The sequence below is a fragment of the Manis javanica genome, chromosome 12 (genome assembly GCF_040802235.1).
Source record: "Manis javanica isolate MJ-LG chromosome 12, MJ_LKY, whole genome shotgun sequence".
In the NCBI taxonomy this organism is placed as follows: Eukaryota; Metazoa; Chordata; class Mammalia; order Pholidota; family Manidae; genus Manis; species Manis javanica.
In genome coordinates, this window is record NC_133167.1 from 59,236,536 (window position 1) to 59,254,101 (window position 17,566).

The 17,566-nt window shown below is 37.5% G+C and overlaps 1 protein-coding gene across 5 annotated transcripts in view; it reads left to right on the forward strand.

The window, feature by feature from the left end:
• The window catches only part of CHN1 (chimerin 1), a 224,245-nt gene that overhangs the window by 185,910 nt on the left and 20,769 nt on the right, over nucleotides 1-17,566 (forward strand). For all 5 annotated transcript variants that reach the window (XM_037020643.2, XM_037020642.2, XM_037020641.2 and 2 more), the window contains one exon: nucleotides 9,804-9,888. In XM_037020643.2, the coding sequence (XP_036876538.1) occupies nucleotides 9,804-9,888 (85 nt within the window). The remainder of the gene's footprint in view (nucleotides 1-9,803; nucleotides 9,889-17,566) is intronic.

Below are 17,566 nucleotides of genomic sequence, written 5' to 3' on the forward strand. Positions count from 1 at the left end.
GGGGCCAGGGAACAAAACAGTCTGAATATATAATGACTAAAAAATTTATAAATTTGTTGAGATCCAAGAAGTGCAGTGAACTCCAAATAGAAAAAAATATGAAGTAAACACCATGGCACATCATAACCAAATTGCTAAAATGAGTGCTAAAGAGATAATCGTAAGAGCAGCCAGAAAGAAACAAATCTAGGTTATAGGAAAGAATAGTTGTGTTCTTAAAATGGTACTTAGCCTCAGCCTAAGAGGTAAAATTGTTCTTCCCTCACATACTCTATCAAAATGTGTAGAGGGTATCTCTCGGTTCTAGCAATTACACATGTGTTCAGTTTCTCTTGAATTTTATTTTCACATTCTAGCTTCATGTGTTTATAGTTTTATGGCTTTGTAGGACATTAAATGTGCACACTCTTGCACGTCCTTTTTAAAAGAAAAATTTTTATACTACTGTTCTCTTTATTAGCTTTAATTAAAGATTATTTCAGTGTAGGAAAAATGTGTCAAGTGATGAAACAAATTATTTTTGTTTGTCATCAATACTCTTACATACCAGTTTTTTTAGAAGCAGTGGGGAAAGAGGGGGGAGAATACATAAAACATATACATGAATAAAGAATGACACGAAAATTCTCACGAGAAACGATGCAAGACAATGGAGTCACATCTTTCAAGGTACCCAAAAACAACTTGTCAACTTAGAATCTGTATCTAGCAAAAATATTTTTCAAAAATGGAGACTAAAAAGTATTTGTTTCTTAAACAAAGAGAAACTGAGTGAAATCATCACCAGGAGACCTATACTACAAGAATATTTAAAGGAAGTTCTTCAGACAAAAGGAAAATATTATCAATTGGAAATTTAGATCTGTACAAAAGAATAAAGAATGCCAGGAATGGTAAACATGTAGGTAAGGACAAAAGATGTTGTTTCCTTCATTTTAATGTTTTTAAAAGATAATTGTTTAAAGCAAAATAGTATATTATGTATTTATACAAGTAAAATGTATGACAATAACTTGAAGAATGGGGTGGGAAGAGTGTCAGTATACTGTAAGTATACATAAAGATTCCTTCACAATACATGAAGTGGTATAATATTGTTTGAAGGTAGGTGCATAGGGTAAAGATGTATAGATCTTAGGCCACACTCCAGAAAATAAAAATAGTTATAAGCTATTATAGTGGAGATTAAATAGACTGATAAAAAAGTGTTATTCATCCAGAAACAAGAAAAGAGAGAAAAAGGAACAAATAATAAATGGAATATACAGAAAACAAAAGCAAGACAGCAGATTTAAACCCAATCATATTGATAGTTACGTTAAATGGAAATGACCCAAACACCCCACTAAGGCAGAGGTTGTCATATTGGATAAAAAAGCAAGATCCAACTATACGCTATTCACAAAAAAACACTTTTAATATGGAGACCCAGAAAGGTAAAAAGAAAAAGATTTGCCATGCATATACAAATTGAAAGAAAATTAGAGTAGCTATATTTATATTAAACAGTTTTCTGAACAAGGAATTTTGGGGGGAGGAAAATGTAAAATTCATCAAGAGGACATAATTTAAAACTACATAGCAGAGGTTCAGAATATATAAAGTAACTGAACTGAAAAGTGAAATAGACAAATCCACAGTTATACGTGGAGATCTCCACATTCGTCTCGATGATAGAATAGACAAATACACAATAGCAAATTAGAAGACTTTGAACAGCAGTATTAACCAGTTTGACATAATTGATAATGTTTCTATTCAGCAACAGTTGAGTGCACATACCAAGTGTACATGGATGATTCACCAAGATAGACAATATTCTGGGCCATGAAACAAGTGTCAATAATGTAAAAAGATTGCAATCATGCAAAGCATATCCTTTTACCACAAAAATTAAATTCAGAATCAATAACGTACTGAAAAAGTTCCCACATATTTAAACAATTTACTGCTAAACAAATCAAGGATTAAGGAAGATATCACAAGGGACATCAGAAAGTATTTTGAACTGAATGAAAAGAAAAATACAACATATCAAAAAACAATGGAGTGTGGAATCTATCCCATTAAAATCTTATTTTAGGAAATGAAAAAAAGGTCTTAAATCAGTGAGCCAAGCTTCCACTTGAAGAAACTAGAAAAAGACGATCCAATTAAACCAAGTAACATAAGGAAGGAAATATGAATTTCTTTTTGGCTTGGTTGTAAAAATGGCCTGTAAAGAAGTTTACCGTTAACACACATTACATTATGAATGGAAGTATTATATAGTATACCAGCAAAAAGGTTTGGCTACAATGCACAAGAAATGATTGAACTATATAGTTAAAACCCTTTTTAAAGCTGTAGTAAAAGATTTTCTCTGTTGTTCTTCTTCTATTCCATTGATTGCTGCTCTTATCTTTCCCTCCACACTTGCCCTCCCCCACCCCTCCCCTTTGGTAACTCACAAACTCCTCCAGTTTGTGAGTCTGGTGCTGTTTTGTTCCTTCAGTTTTGCTTCATTGTTATACTCCACAAATGAGGGAAATCATTTGGTACTTGTCTTTCTCTGCCTGGCTTATCTCACTGAGCATAATATCCTCCAGCTCCATCCATGTTGTTGCAAATGGTAGGATTTCTTTCTTTCTTACGGCTGAATAGTATTCCATTGTGTATATGTACCACTTATTCTTTATCCATTCATGTACTGATGGACACTTAGGTTGCTTCCATATCTTGGCTACTGAAAATGGTGCTGTAATAAACATAGGGGTGCATATGTCTTTTTGATAACTTAGAAGTCTAAACATTAAAATGATAGGTTTTCTAATACTTTAAACACCCATATTTTGAAATGGGAAGTATTTTTGAATTAATAGTTACATTTATTATTATACAATGTGTACCTTGTGATATAAAAATAAATAAAGGGAATGCCTTGAGAACTTTGATGTTTACACCGCCTGATTCCTGTTTTGACGGCTAAGGGTTAGGGGGCACTCTTGCAGCTTAGAACAGAACATTGACACCAGAACCTGTGTTTCTGTTCTAACAGTACATGGTAGTGTATAATTCTTTTCTTATAAGCTCTAATGCAAACTTTACCTCTAAACTGAATCATGGTTAAAGTTTAAAAACATCACATGCCACAGCTTAAAACATTTCTACTTTGAAAGTTGGGTTTCATTACTTGGATGAATAAGTATATTGCATTCAAATATCAGTAGTAAAAAAAAATCAACATAGTGAATCAGTACTTCGAAATGATGTATAATAGGAAAATAAATCAACTTGGTTGTGTATTAAAAATCCACAGCTAAGTGACAGATAATCTCTGTATCCACTTTATACATAGCCAACTGAAAACAGAGAGACAAAAGAAACCCCTCGGACCCATCTACATTATGACCCACAATTCCTCAAAACTAAGTCTCAACTAATATTAATACTTCCAGACAGCCAGGCTTTGTACCCCTCTAACTCAGCTGTACTTGTAGAGCTGTTTCTCCCTGACTGGGAATGTGTTCGTTTGTGAGGTGGGCCAGCGCGGTGTCCGTACTGCCGTGTAACCATAACCAAACCTCTCTGTGTGCTACAGACTTTTCTTCAAGTATCTTAAGGCCACAAGTAGTTTTGACCAGATTTAACTAAATAACAAGGCAAGAAGGGATTACCTTTATAATAAATATACTTCTTTTTTAAGTATCCCCTCCCCACTTTTTTTTATAAGAAACCCCTACAAAATTTCATGTACTTGTTGCTAATAAGAATAGCCAATTTCTGTATTCTCTTCTCTTGACTTAATAGCATAAGTCAGAGTACTTTAAATGAAATGGTGAAATTAGGACCAAAATTCTGAATTTCAAATCTTTTGGATCAAAATTAAGCTATCTTGGTGAGACAAAAATAGGTTACTTAAAAGAGTACATTCTGGTTACCCTAAAGATAAAAATGGTAAAAAAAAAAAAAAAAAAAGGTGGTGTGGGGAGAAGAAGCCTTTCCTGCCCAGCTGCGTGCCTGCCTGCCTACATTCCTTCAGTTTGGTTTTGATCATCTGTTCCCTCCCCTCATCACTCAGTTCCGTACTGGAGCACTGCTTCGTCATAGCCTCCCAGATGAAGAGCAGCAGCTGAAATGTCATTCCCACCTTCCGTAACTAAATTTCATTTCCCCTAATGTTCTTCTCGCCTCCGACCTAGTTTACCTTTGCAGCAGGCTTTGCAGGCATGCTCCATCGCTGTTTGCATTCATGCTTATTTCTAGAGATAGTGTTACGGCTTTGAGGGGATAATGAAGATAGGCTGAATTTTTCTTTTAGGCTGAATTTTTCTTTTATCTTCCAATAGCATGGATTTCTTTTCCATTATTTCTTTTACTGACATTAACTACAGGTGTAAATCTCAGAAACCTGATGAGAAGAAGACATCCTCATTTTCTGACGGAAGCCAGGGTCAGTGTACTTGTAGGCCTACTTGAGAATGGCTTCAGTTTTTACCTAGGTCAGTGCCCAGGAAACACGTCCCTTGGCCTGTGCCGCGTGGCCCCCCCAGAAGCCCCCCCACTTCCCTGCCTATGTGTCCTTTGCATCCTTGTTGTGACAAGTACCTTCTCATGACAGACTCTGTTGGGGTCCATTAATTAGTCCAATCTTTCATCTCTGTTTTGAAAGTGATTAATGTGAAAGGAGTTGTTCACAATGAAAAGAGGTCCCAAAGTCATCTTTTTTCCAGCTGCAAAAGAGGAGAGGTTTTTAAAACCATTTTTAATGCCATTCGCTATGCCTTTTGTTTACGAATAATTCATGCTGTATCACTCTGTCACTTCCATTTGTCAAGACGTACCGGGAGCTTTGGAGGTGGCTGAGAAAAAATACATGCCGCCCAGCTTACGAAGTTGCTTTTCTCAGGGCTGTCCCTGATCTCACTAATACTGTTATATACTGAAGTTATTATTCTTTTTTATTTTCTTACCACAACACTTTCCCCAAAGGAGTCTTTTTTTTTTTTCATCAAGTGATTTTTTTAAATAACTCTAAGGAGGAAATAGTGCTGTTTATAAAGGTTTGGGTCAGTTTCCCACTTTGAAAAGCCAGTGTATGTCATTAAGGTCATACAGTAAACAGAAACTGACATGCCTTCTTCTTGTAAGAAACAGTAACTAGGGATGAGAAGATGTCCTAGAATAAAGTAAGGTGCTATTGACCCTCATCTGTCACAAGACCACCCATCAGCCTCAACTGTGGGAAACACAGCCAAGAACCCAGAAATTTATTTTTTTTAAAAAGGGTCTTTAAGAGGAAGATAGATGACACATTTTCTTGCTTTACATGCAGTGCTAGCTAAGGGCTCTTACTAGACCTTCTCCTCCGCAACTTAAAATTAGTGACTTGCAAAGGGAGTAAGGAAGGAGAAAGAGCTGACAGCCTTGGAGAACAAGAGAAGACAGGAAAGAACAAGAGAAAACAAAAGTCTAAGGCCATTTAGTCTAAAAATCCTATAAAGAAAAAAAGTGACACATGGAATATGTCACTTAATGAGTGTCTGTTGTAAAGACATCAATAATTTTGATTCCCTGAAGGCTGACCAGCTGCAGATCTCTGGGGAATATTGACTACATTACAGGGCATTGCAAGCAAAAGTCACTCTGTTATAATCTAGGGCTTCAGACTCCGGCTCCCAGATCCCACCCTAGTTCATTCTTAGCATCCTCCCAAGCAGAGAGAATCCCCAACATGCACATTTTGACTTTCAGTTTCCTATTTTGAAGGCCCATTACATTCTGATTTCATCTTTTTAAGACAGGTAATATCAAAATACACCCATATTAGTAAATAGCTGCCCACATGTGTCAGTGCCCTAGAGTCTCGTGGGCAGGGACGGCACCCTGCTTCCATCATCCTATATCAAACAAGACCCCCAAAGAGCTATTTCTAAGCTGTATAATTTGTGCAGTTTATTTTAAGGTATCTTTTTCTCAATTGGTAAAATATGTGATATAAACACTGATTATGTAAAACTGTGTAAAAAATAAAACATTTAGATAAAGTTCAGATACACCTCCATCACCCTTCTACAAAGAAAGTATTCTTTTCTTTAATGCACTTGATTCTGTTCCTGTATGACGTTAGTGTCATCTAGGAGGGACACTTGCTTTCAAGTCCAGCAGCCCTTCTCAGAATTTCTGGCATTCCTATTCCCCACTTTCCCCAGCATCCCCATTTGCTTAGTAACAGAGCTTCCCTCCTTCGTGCAGAGACTATAGACTATGAATTCTCTTAGCTTTCTGGCCTCTAGCTCCCACTACTCCTGCACAGCCATCCTCTCCTCTCTTACCCTTTTCCAACCAAGGGAAGGAGAAATGTAGTTGTCTTCTTATTTAAAGCGGATCCTCTGCCCTGGACCCCATCTCTATCCGAATCCTTCAGGAACCTTCCACCATGAGTTGCCTCCTCTTTCCAGAAATCTTCAGTAACCCTCCCCTCCACTGGTCCCCTCCCACCTCCTTTCCAGATTTATTCCTCTATTTTTGTTCCCTCTGTTAATGTCAGCCTCCCCTAGTCACCAGGCCCCAAATCCTAAGTTAGCCCAGATTCCTCCTCTCTCCTTTGCCTCTGGTTCAGTTAGTTACCAAGCATAACGACTGCCTCCTGAATAAGTCTCCGTCCCTTTCTCTCCATCACCACTGCCCAAGTTGAGATCCATGTCATGCAACACGTGAACTTCTGCCAGAGCATCCTGCTGAGTGTCTGATTCCAGCCTTGCCCGCTTCGCTGTGTTGCTCTCCTTAAAAATCTTTGGTGGCCCGGCATTGCCCACTGGGCAAATTATAAATCTGTAGGCATTGAAAAGGCCATGCGTGCCTTGCTATCTCCTGCCATGCCAGTCTTCCCAGCCCCACCCACACTGAACATCCTTGCAGTTCTCTGACCATCCCATTAACTGGTGTGTGCCATGCACCTTTGCTTTCCATGGGATGGCCTTTCCTGATGCCACCTTGCCCCAAAACACACCTCCCGTTCTGCCCCACAGGTCCCCTGGCTGGCCCTGCACAGAAGGCTCAGCTCTTGGCTTGCATCTAAGCCTGAGCAGGGCCCTTCCCCCAGCTTCCATCACACTTTTCAGACACATACGTATTGTAGAGCATTTTCACACTGCATTCAATGGGAAAAACCTACAGTGAATTCTTTGGGCCAATATCCACTTTATCTTCATATGTGTTATCACTTAATAAATGTTTATGAACGAATACAAATAATGAAGTGTCGCTTTTGATGACCTCTAGGGGAATAAAAAAGACTACTACGATAGTCAATTTTTGTGAACATGATCCAGTGTCACAGAGTCATAGAGGTCACAAAATGAATGAAATTTAAGGAATATGAATTTTAGTTATAAAAATTCAAAAGGGAATCCAGTTAAATCCTATTATACAAATAGAAGTTTAATAGGCTTCTGGTGCTTCAGTGCCTATTTCTTGAACAGTTTCCTGGAGAGAGATATAAGCTACCTCCTAAGTGGTTCAAAACACAAAACACCACCAGCTCCAAATGGCTCAGGATGCCTTTATAAAAAAGAAGTTCAAGAAAGAAATTTACAAATAATTTACTAAAGATTGCTTTCTGAAATACATGGGTGATCCCTTAATTAGAGAACATTGGGCCTGCTCAGACAGTTCATATATAATCATGAAGAAATGTCCCAAGACTTTAAAAATGCCACATTCAGTACTGCTTTTGTAAAGGTGAGGAAAGGAGTTGGTTCTGTCATAACACCTCAATACTCAGTGCTGTTTGCCAAGTGCCCTGTTTGTTTAAATTACCTGTTTCACCCCTCTACTCTGTTTTGGCTCTCCCAGTATAGCTTTGAGACCCTTTATCATGCGATTACTGGTAGTCCAAAACTGGGACTTCCTCCACACTTCTGGTCCATTTTTATTAACCTTACCAATTTAAGTGATACTAGACTGTCCTGAGATTTGGCCACCTATAAGCCAGTTTGTATCCCAAAGACTTTCCCTACAGATAACTTAATAATTCTATAGCTATTACATGGTTATATAACTTTTTAAAATTTGAGTCAGTGCTATCTCACTCCCCTCAGAGTAAAGCAAGATAGCATACTTTATCTAGTTTTATTCACTCAGAGGAACATAGACAAATACAAAGGCATCAGACTGAATGCTGATTTGGGGCTCTGCTTAAGGAACTCCAGGAAATGCTTTCAATTCACAAGCTCTGCAAAGCATTAACAATCCAGAAGCAGCTGTGTCTGCATTCCTAATGCCTTTTCATAAAAGACAGAAGAAATTATGGCCATCTTTTCAAAATCAACGCTGTTGTTTTCTATTCAAGCTCACCTGGCAGCAGCAGAGTCATAAGCACACACCTACTGAGGATGGGCTCTGAGTTATCCATTCCATGGATGTGGATACTTTACATGGATATTTTAGCCAATAATAGTAGTTTGAATTCTAATATACCATATTTCATTGATTCTAATATATACTTTTTTTTTTCATTTTAACATCTCTGAAATTGGGATTTATCTCATCATTGATAGTTTGTCATAATTAGCATGGTTTTTCTACATTGAATATATGTGTCTTATATTCAGTATAAGTCTACATTCAGTAGCATCTTAAATTTGAAGAAATTACATATATATATATACACACACACACACACATACATAATGTATCTTAAAATTATTTACTTGGTTTCTAAGACCTATTCAATACACAAATAGATCACTAGTAAAAATAACAGTCTTAGCTCTGAATTTCACTATTTACAGTAGGTGTGTTAGCAGTTAGTTATGTTAGAAACGATCGTCGCACTTGGTGCTTTTCACTCTCTTGTATCACTGTTTCCTGGAGGAGGAAATCATATACCTAAGAAATTATCTCAAGCAAAGGTGATTTGATAACAGATCAGTGACGTCCTTGTTCCCGCCTCCTTTTAACTTTTTACTTGGGTGCATTTTCAGCCAATGTTTGCTCAGAAATACTAAAATTACTTAATATTCAAATTTTTCCTTTTGTCCTTTAATTTTTGAGGTTTGGATTAGTTGCTTCTCTATGCTACCAATTTTTTTTTTAATCTGTGTTAAGCTAGAATGCCTTCCCTTTCCTGTACATAAAAGTCTGTAGGTATCTTAATGTCTGGACCCTTTCTTCTTTGGCATTTGCTTTCCTAGGGATCAAATGCAGTAAAACCTTTATGAGCTGGAATGATTAGTGAATAATTAACTATACTCAAACAGGGTTTTTCATTAACTGTAGCTTCTACAATTTCTAAAAAATATTCATTCTCTTTGCTAACATAGTAAGTATCAAATGGTTTTAAACAGAAATTGGCCCTTTTGATGATTCAGTTGTGACCAGTCACTAAGTTACACCTGCAGCCTCTGTAGTCCTAACTGGTCACAGAAGACGGAAGGTGACATCTGATAAAATCCTTTAGCACCCGGACCTACCCTATATTGCTCCTTCCCCTTCCTCATGCCATAGCACTCAGAAAATGCCAGAATATTGGATAACATCTGCTTACAGGTTGGGGGGACCAGTCGGGAAAAAATGCCACCATAGAAATTGTTTTCAAAAGTAAATTGTGGAATATTATTTATCACCATTTCTAAAACAACAGGGAATCAAGCTCTGAAAGAAATTTTAACTCTCAGTTCCACTCAACCAAGGTTGTTCTTAAATGTAACCATATGGTGCCTTTTAGTATTAACAATGGCTTGTACGTTCCTGCGTGGACAAAAGCCATCTCCTCACTCATGTGTTTCCCCTCTGAACACTTTGTCACTACTCTCTTTCAGGTCCACACATTCAGAGGGCCACACTGGTGTGAGTACTGTGCCAACTTCATGTGGGGCCTCATTGCTCAAGGAGTAAAGTGTGCAGGTAAGAGCTCTTTTGTCTTTTGTCTTTATTGAGTAAGTTATGAAGTTATAAGTAGATTTGCTGTTATGTACATGCAATGGGCTGGATCCTGGTTTGCTTTTTTACACACGTGCAATAGGCTAAGTTCTCAGGCAGCCACTTTAGAAATTCATGTTTTATCTGCCCTTAACCTTCCTGTACTTAAATGGGCAGCAGACTGGGTGTCTGATATTAGTTCATTAAAAAAAAGTCAAGTTGTTGAGAAAGTCTGATAAAAGGAGATAAAAGTAAGACAGTTGTTATATTTAACTCTTGCCTTTGATGTTGTAGTAACTAAACTTACAAAAATTATTTTTTTAAAAGCAGTATATAGAGACCTATGATTGTTGTCTTGGAAACTGAATTTTTAAAGATAACTTGTTAAGCTGGATTGTCTTTACTAAATTTGTGAAATCAGATTGAAGCATTAAAAACCTGTGAATTTGTCTTCAAAGATGATTACCAAACTGAAACACCACCTAGTCACTAATATTTTTTGTGACATTTTGAAATTTTGAGTATACCAAATCCTTTTTGTAAAATATGACCATAGTATTTTTAGATACAAATTTAGAAACTTTTAAGATTTACACATAAGCAAATAATCAACTTAGGAATTCATTGAAATGCTTTATGAAATAAGTAGTTTTTACATTGTATGAAATGTATTTGTATAGAACAATTATAATGAGTACTGGCCATTTATTCAAACTACTCTAATTTCTGGTATAGGCTTAAAATAATCATTTAAATTTGAAATCTGTAGTGGTTAGTCATATAAGTTTCTTTCTGTTATAAATTATAAAATCAAAAAATCCATTTCTGCATCTTTTAATATGAAGCTTAACACTTAAGATGTATACCAAGAGTAAAGTATTTAAAAATGTTAACTAGTGATTCTGTCAAATTTATTACTATAAAAATCCACATATCTTTTGTGGCATGATTTTTAATAGAATATTTTTGTTGTCAATTCTGTGCAGAAGCTTCTGGGGTTTGTTTTTATTTCTGAGTTACATTTTCTTTGACTAGCAGAGTGCAGTAGGCATTGATGTGAATGTTCCAGGCCACCCTTCTTTCAGGCTTTGCCCCTGAGCCTCTCCCTAAGGCATGATAAGCAGCCAGCATACATGACTAGCCAAATCTGTTCAAGGACTGTCCTGCCACGGGGAGCAATCAGATTTCTCCACATGTCCACTCTGAACTGTGCAGAGGTGCCCATCAAGCTGTTTCTCTAGAGGGCTGAGAGCCCCATTTGCAAGCCTCTGTCTGCAAAGTAAATGAGAATGATGTTAATGTTCTGACCAGAGGTAACCCAGAATCTGAATGAACAACTGTCATCAGGAAGACTATGGTTGAGCCTTTAAGCTGGAGGAGAACACAGTGGAACATAATGTTGAAAAAGTTCGTGTAAGACCGTCTACATTATTATGGTTTTTCACAGGCAAATGGAGTCCTCTATTCCAAAGCACAAAACCCCTACTCACTAAATGATGGTCTCAGTAAGCCTGCTTGGCCTTTGTGAAATAGCCTTGACCAGCTGAGACTCGGCAGCAGTTTCTTAAATATCTTAGGACTGTCACTCACTTAAAAGCTTTTCTTTTACTGGAGTAATGATGTATATCATTTATGTTTTAAAAAAGTGAAGGCCATCTACATAAGAATTCTGAACTAGCTATTAACAGAAAATCAGTACAACACATGTGAACAATCTTTGGCAATATGCTACAATCCCAAATCTCATTTGAAAGAAATGTTTTGGAACATATATGATAGACTATGAAAGAAAATGATTCGCCCCATCCCAGCCTCCCACACTAATAGCCTTCCCTTGTGAGTAAACAGCAGGAATGAAAGAAAAGTGTAGACATTTTTCATTTTACATCATGTCCTTTAAAGTAATATATTATGTGTGACTTGATCCATATTAATGTGTAATAAAGAACAAGTCAACCCATTTTTTTTTAATGTGGAAGGTTGGTATTTGAATTAGTTGTTTTCTATGACAACTAATTACATTTGGATTGGCAGTAGGATTCTTAGATCTGAAGTGGCTCATCCTGACCTTTGAGCTGTCTGCTTTATCTAAACAGAATGCAAAGAATTAAGAATTTAGAGAGAGACAACTAACTGTGGTAGGCTGAACAGTGGCTCTCTAAAGATGCCTACTTCCAAATGTCTGGGACCTGTGAATATGTTACTTTTTCATGGCAAAAGCGACTGTGATCAGGTTAAGGATTTTGAGAAGGGATGAGTACCCTGGGTTGTGAGGGTGGGCCCAGTGCTATCACAATCACAGTAATAAAAGGGAGGCAGAAGAGGCAGAGCAGAGAAAAAATGTAAGGACAGAGCAGAGGTCAGAGGAGAGAAAAGATGCCATGCTCCTGGCTTTGAAGGTGGAGAAAGGGGGCCCTGAGCCAAGGAATGCAGGCCGCCTCACTCAGCTAGGAAAGGCCAGGAGAGGAAGAGATCCTCCTCTAATGCCTCCAAAAGAAATGCAGCCTGCTCACACCTTCATTTCAGCCCAGTGACATGGATTTGGGACCTCTGACCTCCAGAACTCTAAGATGATGAACTCCTGTTGTTTTAAGCCACTAAGTTTGTGGTGATTTGTTACAGCAACAATATTAAATCAATACACATGCCCTGTAAGCATTAAAGAAATTACTTCCAAAGGAGAAGGCCGGCTTAGTGCCTGTCAGAAAAAATAGAATTTATCTGCGTTGGATCCCTGAGACAGTTTGCTTTGTTCTGGTTTCTTTTTTCAAAACTCCACCAAGACAGAAGAGAGCTTGTCAGGAAGTTTCAAAGGAATGTTAGCCAAAAGCAGCAATTTTGTATCCACCACCACTCCTTTTTTCTTTTTGCAACATTATGTAAAGTGCTGGGTGGTGTTCCAGTCACCAGACTGGCAGAGTCACTGTAGGAACCCTTGGGAATCCAGCTGACAGGCAAGCAGGGCCTGCGGGACTGAACGCTCCCGGCCTGCGGGACTGAACGCTCCCGGCCTGCTGCTGAGCACTCCACAGCCGGCGAGAACAGCTGGGGGGTGGGAGGTATCACTGTGAGAACGCCAGTCATCGTAGGCGTGATCTCAAGCCCCGCCCACAAGGCTCCATGAGGCGTCATCTCACCTGCCACGTCCCTGACTCTAGCTGTTTTTAAAGTGACTAAAATGATGTCGCAAGGGAGCATCTAACTGCAGCTTCGGCACGGCGCTCCTCCTACTAACTGATGCGCGGACTGGATGGCCTTCAGAAGTGAAGTTCAAAAGGTCATTGTTCAGATAGTTTTCCAAACCATTTTTCTTTTCTTTATGAAATGTTAGCTTATTGGTTAATCTAGTTTTAATATATATTATATATACATGTTACATAATCACAAAGATTTCCAAATATCCCTCCCACCAAAAGGCCGTTCATTATCCCACCAGCATTTCTGAACTGTTTTCATTTTAGCTTTACTAGAATATTCTAAGAAATTAAGCCCAATAATAATTGCTGTAAGACCTACTTAGTATTGGTTGTTTATTAAAGTGACTTCATTTTTCCAGTGCATCATTTTCATTGCTGCCACCCCCCCCAAAAGGAAATAGCAGATTTTTCCTAATAATAAAATGTATTTATTGCTTCAAGTATATTAGCATTTGACTTTAAGGTTGAAGAAGTGGAAGTAATATCTTTTATTAATAACTGCTTTAATTGACTGTATCTAAGAAGTTATGTTTGTCCTTGTAAGCCAGTGAGAAGTTGGGTCAGACTTGCTTAAAATTTGCATGTAGCCCCTTTTAATTGAAAGCAGTATTCATAAATATCTCAAAGAGCAAGGCATTCTTCTTAATTTTGCTTGTGAAAGCAATGACCTCTGATGCGTGTTAGAAATGGGCTGTTCCACCTTCTCCCGGGTGGGGCAGCTAAGAGAGGTGATTAAAGGGAAAACGTTTATTTGCAATTATTTAAAATATAAACACTTGTAGAAAAGAATGAATAACTTTTTTTCAAAGTACACATTAATATTGCCCTTAATCCAATCAATAGAATAAGTAATATCAGCTATTTATTTCAAAAAATAGGTTTCAGTGCTTTCTAGATATAAAGCATGCAAGTTTCTTAAAAGAAATCAAGCCCCAGAAAATCTGAGTAGCCTGAAGTTAGACTAAGTAATAGAAATATTTTATTAAAGAATAGAATAAAATGTGATTTGAATTTTTCATTCCTCCTTTCCTACGTTTATTCTATGCTTATTAACTTGAAGAATTGGGAGAGAGAAATGTGGTTTAATAGTAACATAAAAAAAAACCCTACCAAACCAAGAGATGCAACAAATGAAATGATCTTTTATGGACTTTTTTCTTTCATTTATAGTGTAGAGCGTCCCTGGGAGAAATGGAACTATATAGGAGTTATATGTCTTTAATAAATAAGTATGAAAACCAAATAAAGTCTTAATGACAAACTGAAATATTGATATACTGTTCTTCTCTGAAGCAGCAATTTTCAGAGCAAGCTCAGAGCTGGTATATTGCACTGTGAAATAAGGGTATAAAGATGCTTTATTTTAATGACTTTGCCATGTCCTTTGGTCTTGTAAAGGACTTTATATCCAATTCTGCCAAAATTTGACTTTTAAAGTTTGTTTCTTAAGTATTCAAAGAATACATTGTCCCATCGTTTAATCTCACTCAAACGGAAGAAGGAATGTCAGTTTTGAAAACATTTCCCTCTTCCTTCAGTACCTAAACCTGAGCTCAGTTATCACTTTATCTCATTTTCACTGAGTCACAATTGAACTTGGGAGCTTGCTGATGTTTAAAATGGGAGATAACTCTAAATATTCAAAGGAGAGAAGTTAAAATTAATATCAGACTATGCCATTCAGATGTTTTGATTTTATGTGGATGCATCAAAATTTTACTGATTTGCTCTCTACTGGGTTTCCATTTACAGTTAAGAAAGAATATGACAAAAAAATATATAATGTGGAGGTTTTAACAGTGCTTTTTAAAAGTCCTTGCCAAATCACATATAGATCTCTATAACAGTAAAATAGCAGTGTCTTTTAAACTCAAGTATATGCAACAAATAACAAGTATAACATAGATCATTGAATAAGAAGTTGAAAATAAAAAATTCATCTTCAACAGCTAAAGAGTAACTCAGGGTGCATGGTGTACTCCTGGTGAAGAGTGGTATATATCACTCAGCGGTAAGAGCACAGGCAGAGAATCAGGAAGCCAAAGTTTAAATACTTTCTGGCTGAGTAGGTCGAGTGAGTCATTGAGTTCTGTGCCTCACTGTCTTTGTTGATGTAATAAGGACATGGAGAGAGGTTGTTACCAACAGCCCTTTTTACCAACAGCCCTTTCCATATGGATCTGTGACTTCGATGTACACATTTAAAGCGGCACATCAACATTATTATTAGATTATGATACTTTGCTGATTTTAATGCCTTTAAAATACTATGTAAGAATTTTTCTGGTTCTGGACAAGGTGAATAAATATGTTTTGTTTTATTCCTTACAATAGTAGTAACAAAAGACAAAATACATACATCAGCTATCAGAAGACTCTGGAAGTTGGGGAAAAGAAGGAAGCCTGACTAGGGATCTCGGGACTCAAGGAACCCAGCATGAGTTTCCTGGAAGTGTTCTAGGATTTGCTTCTTTTAACCTTCTGTGTTCACACTAGGCACTAGAGATGCCTGCAAACGATAAATGCCAACAGGCAGACAAAAAATATTCCCAGGAGAAGCCTGCTGTTCCTAGCCAAAGCCCTGGGAAAAGGGCAGCCCAGCTAGACAGAAATCTTGTAGCCATAGCTACTGCTCTCCAGGTGAACCCCTGTGAGAGCTACATTGCTCCCCCCATCAGTAGGTGCCAGCCCCTCGGTGGGTGCTGCAGCGGCAGTCTGGGAGGGACCCTGATTCCACCTGGCTCTGCAGTAACAAGGGTGCACTGCCCTCCTGTGCATCTGGAGCCTGTCTTCCATCACTGTCTTGCAGGAAGAAAGTGGTACCCCTCCTTGGCTGAGCCAGCGGCTGGGACCCTGTCTTCCATTCCAACCCTATAGTAGAAGCAGCACCCTCTCAGCCCGAGTGTATGAGCAGAGCCCCGTTTTCATCCCTGGCCTGCAAATGAGGCTGCTGATCATAATTTTGCCTTCCATGCACAGAGCATTCCTCCTTAACCAGGTTGTGGGCGAACCCTGGCTTCCGTCTCCACCTTGCAGTAACTAGGAGGTGGCCCTTTGCCTTCCCCGAATGTGGGGATAGAGTCCTGTCATTTGGGTAACATACAGATAGGGTAGGCAAAATAGCGCTGCAGTAGCATTACAGAGATGTTGTAAACTAGGTCGACATTTCAACCACAGGCTAGAAAAGTGACCAGGATGTGCATGCTAAATCTAAACAGGTTAACTACTTGTTTACCTAAAGATTGAAGATTTCAATAGGAAGCAGAGTCTTGTAACCCTCAAAATATCCAGACAGTTCAAAATTACAGTTGGTACCAAGAACCAGGAAAGTCTCAGCTCAGATGGAAAAAGATGACAGATGCTAATATTGAGATGACTTAGATGTTAGGATTATCAGACAAGGAAAGCATCTGCAGTAAAAATGCTCCAACATGTACTTATAAATACTCTTGAAACAAATGAAAAAATACTAGAAATAAAGTTATAAAAAATAAATGTTAATAAAATTTATTTTACCTATGAATTGAAATAAATAAATGGAAATTTTAGAACTGAAAAATTTATTAACAAATAAACTCACCAGATGGGCTCAGTAGCAGAATGGAGATGATGGAGGCAGGAATCTGTGAACTTAAATTATCCAATTCAAAAAATACAGAGATACATAAATTTTAAAAAGTGAACCAAACCTCAGAGACGTGTAGGTCAATAACAAAAGATTTAACATTTGTGTTGGTGGGGCCCAAGAGATACAAAAACTCTTTGAGAAAATAGTACCTGAAAATTCCCCATATTTGGTAAAAGCAGTCAGAAAAATTACATATTTACTTGGAGATAGTTTTATGTAAATGAAGTGGGTTAAGAACAGTGTAGATGAGGAAGCTTCTATACCTGCAGTCAACCAAGTCCTTTCAGGACCTGCACTCACACATGCATTATCAATTCTGACAAACACAGAATTGGCCTAGAATTCAACTTAGCTTCTGATTGTAAGCCGATTATGACTATGCCATATAATGAATCCTGGGGCACTATGTAGGAAGGACCTCTCAGAATATTTTATTCTTCTAAATAATAACAAAAAGAACATAGTCATGCTAAATGCTTAGAATTTACTATGTGTAAGCACTTTACATATATTAATATTAAAGCCTCACATGACCTTAATAATAGGTTGATAACAATAGAACCTAATAATAGATAAAGAAAATCTTTTTCCCCTTTTACATACTAAGGCAAAGAAAAGTTAGGTAACTCACTCAAAATTGCATAGTTAATAGACCGTGGACCTTAACTCCAAGTTATGTAAGTTATATAAAATATTAAAATGTCCAGGGGAAAGAAGGTCTTTTAAGTGGACATTTTGCATTGATTTGCCTTACAACTGAGTTAGAAGTGGTACCTGTTTCTAATGTAGACATAAAGAGGAATTGGGGCATTGGATCATATAGTCACCTGGATATTAT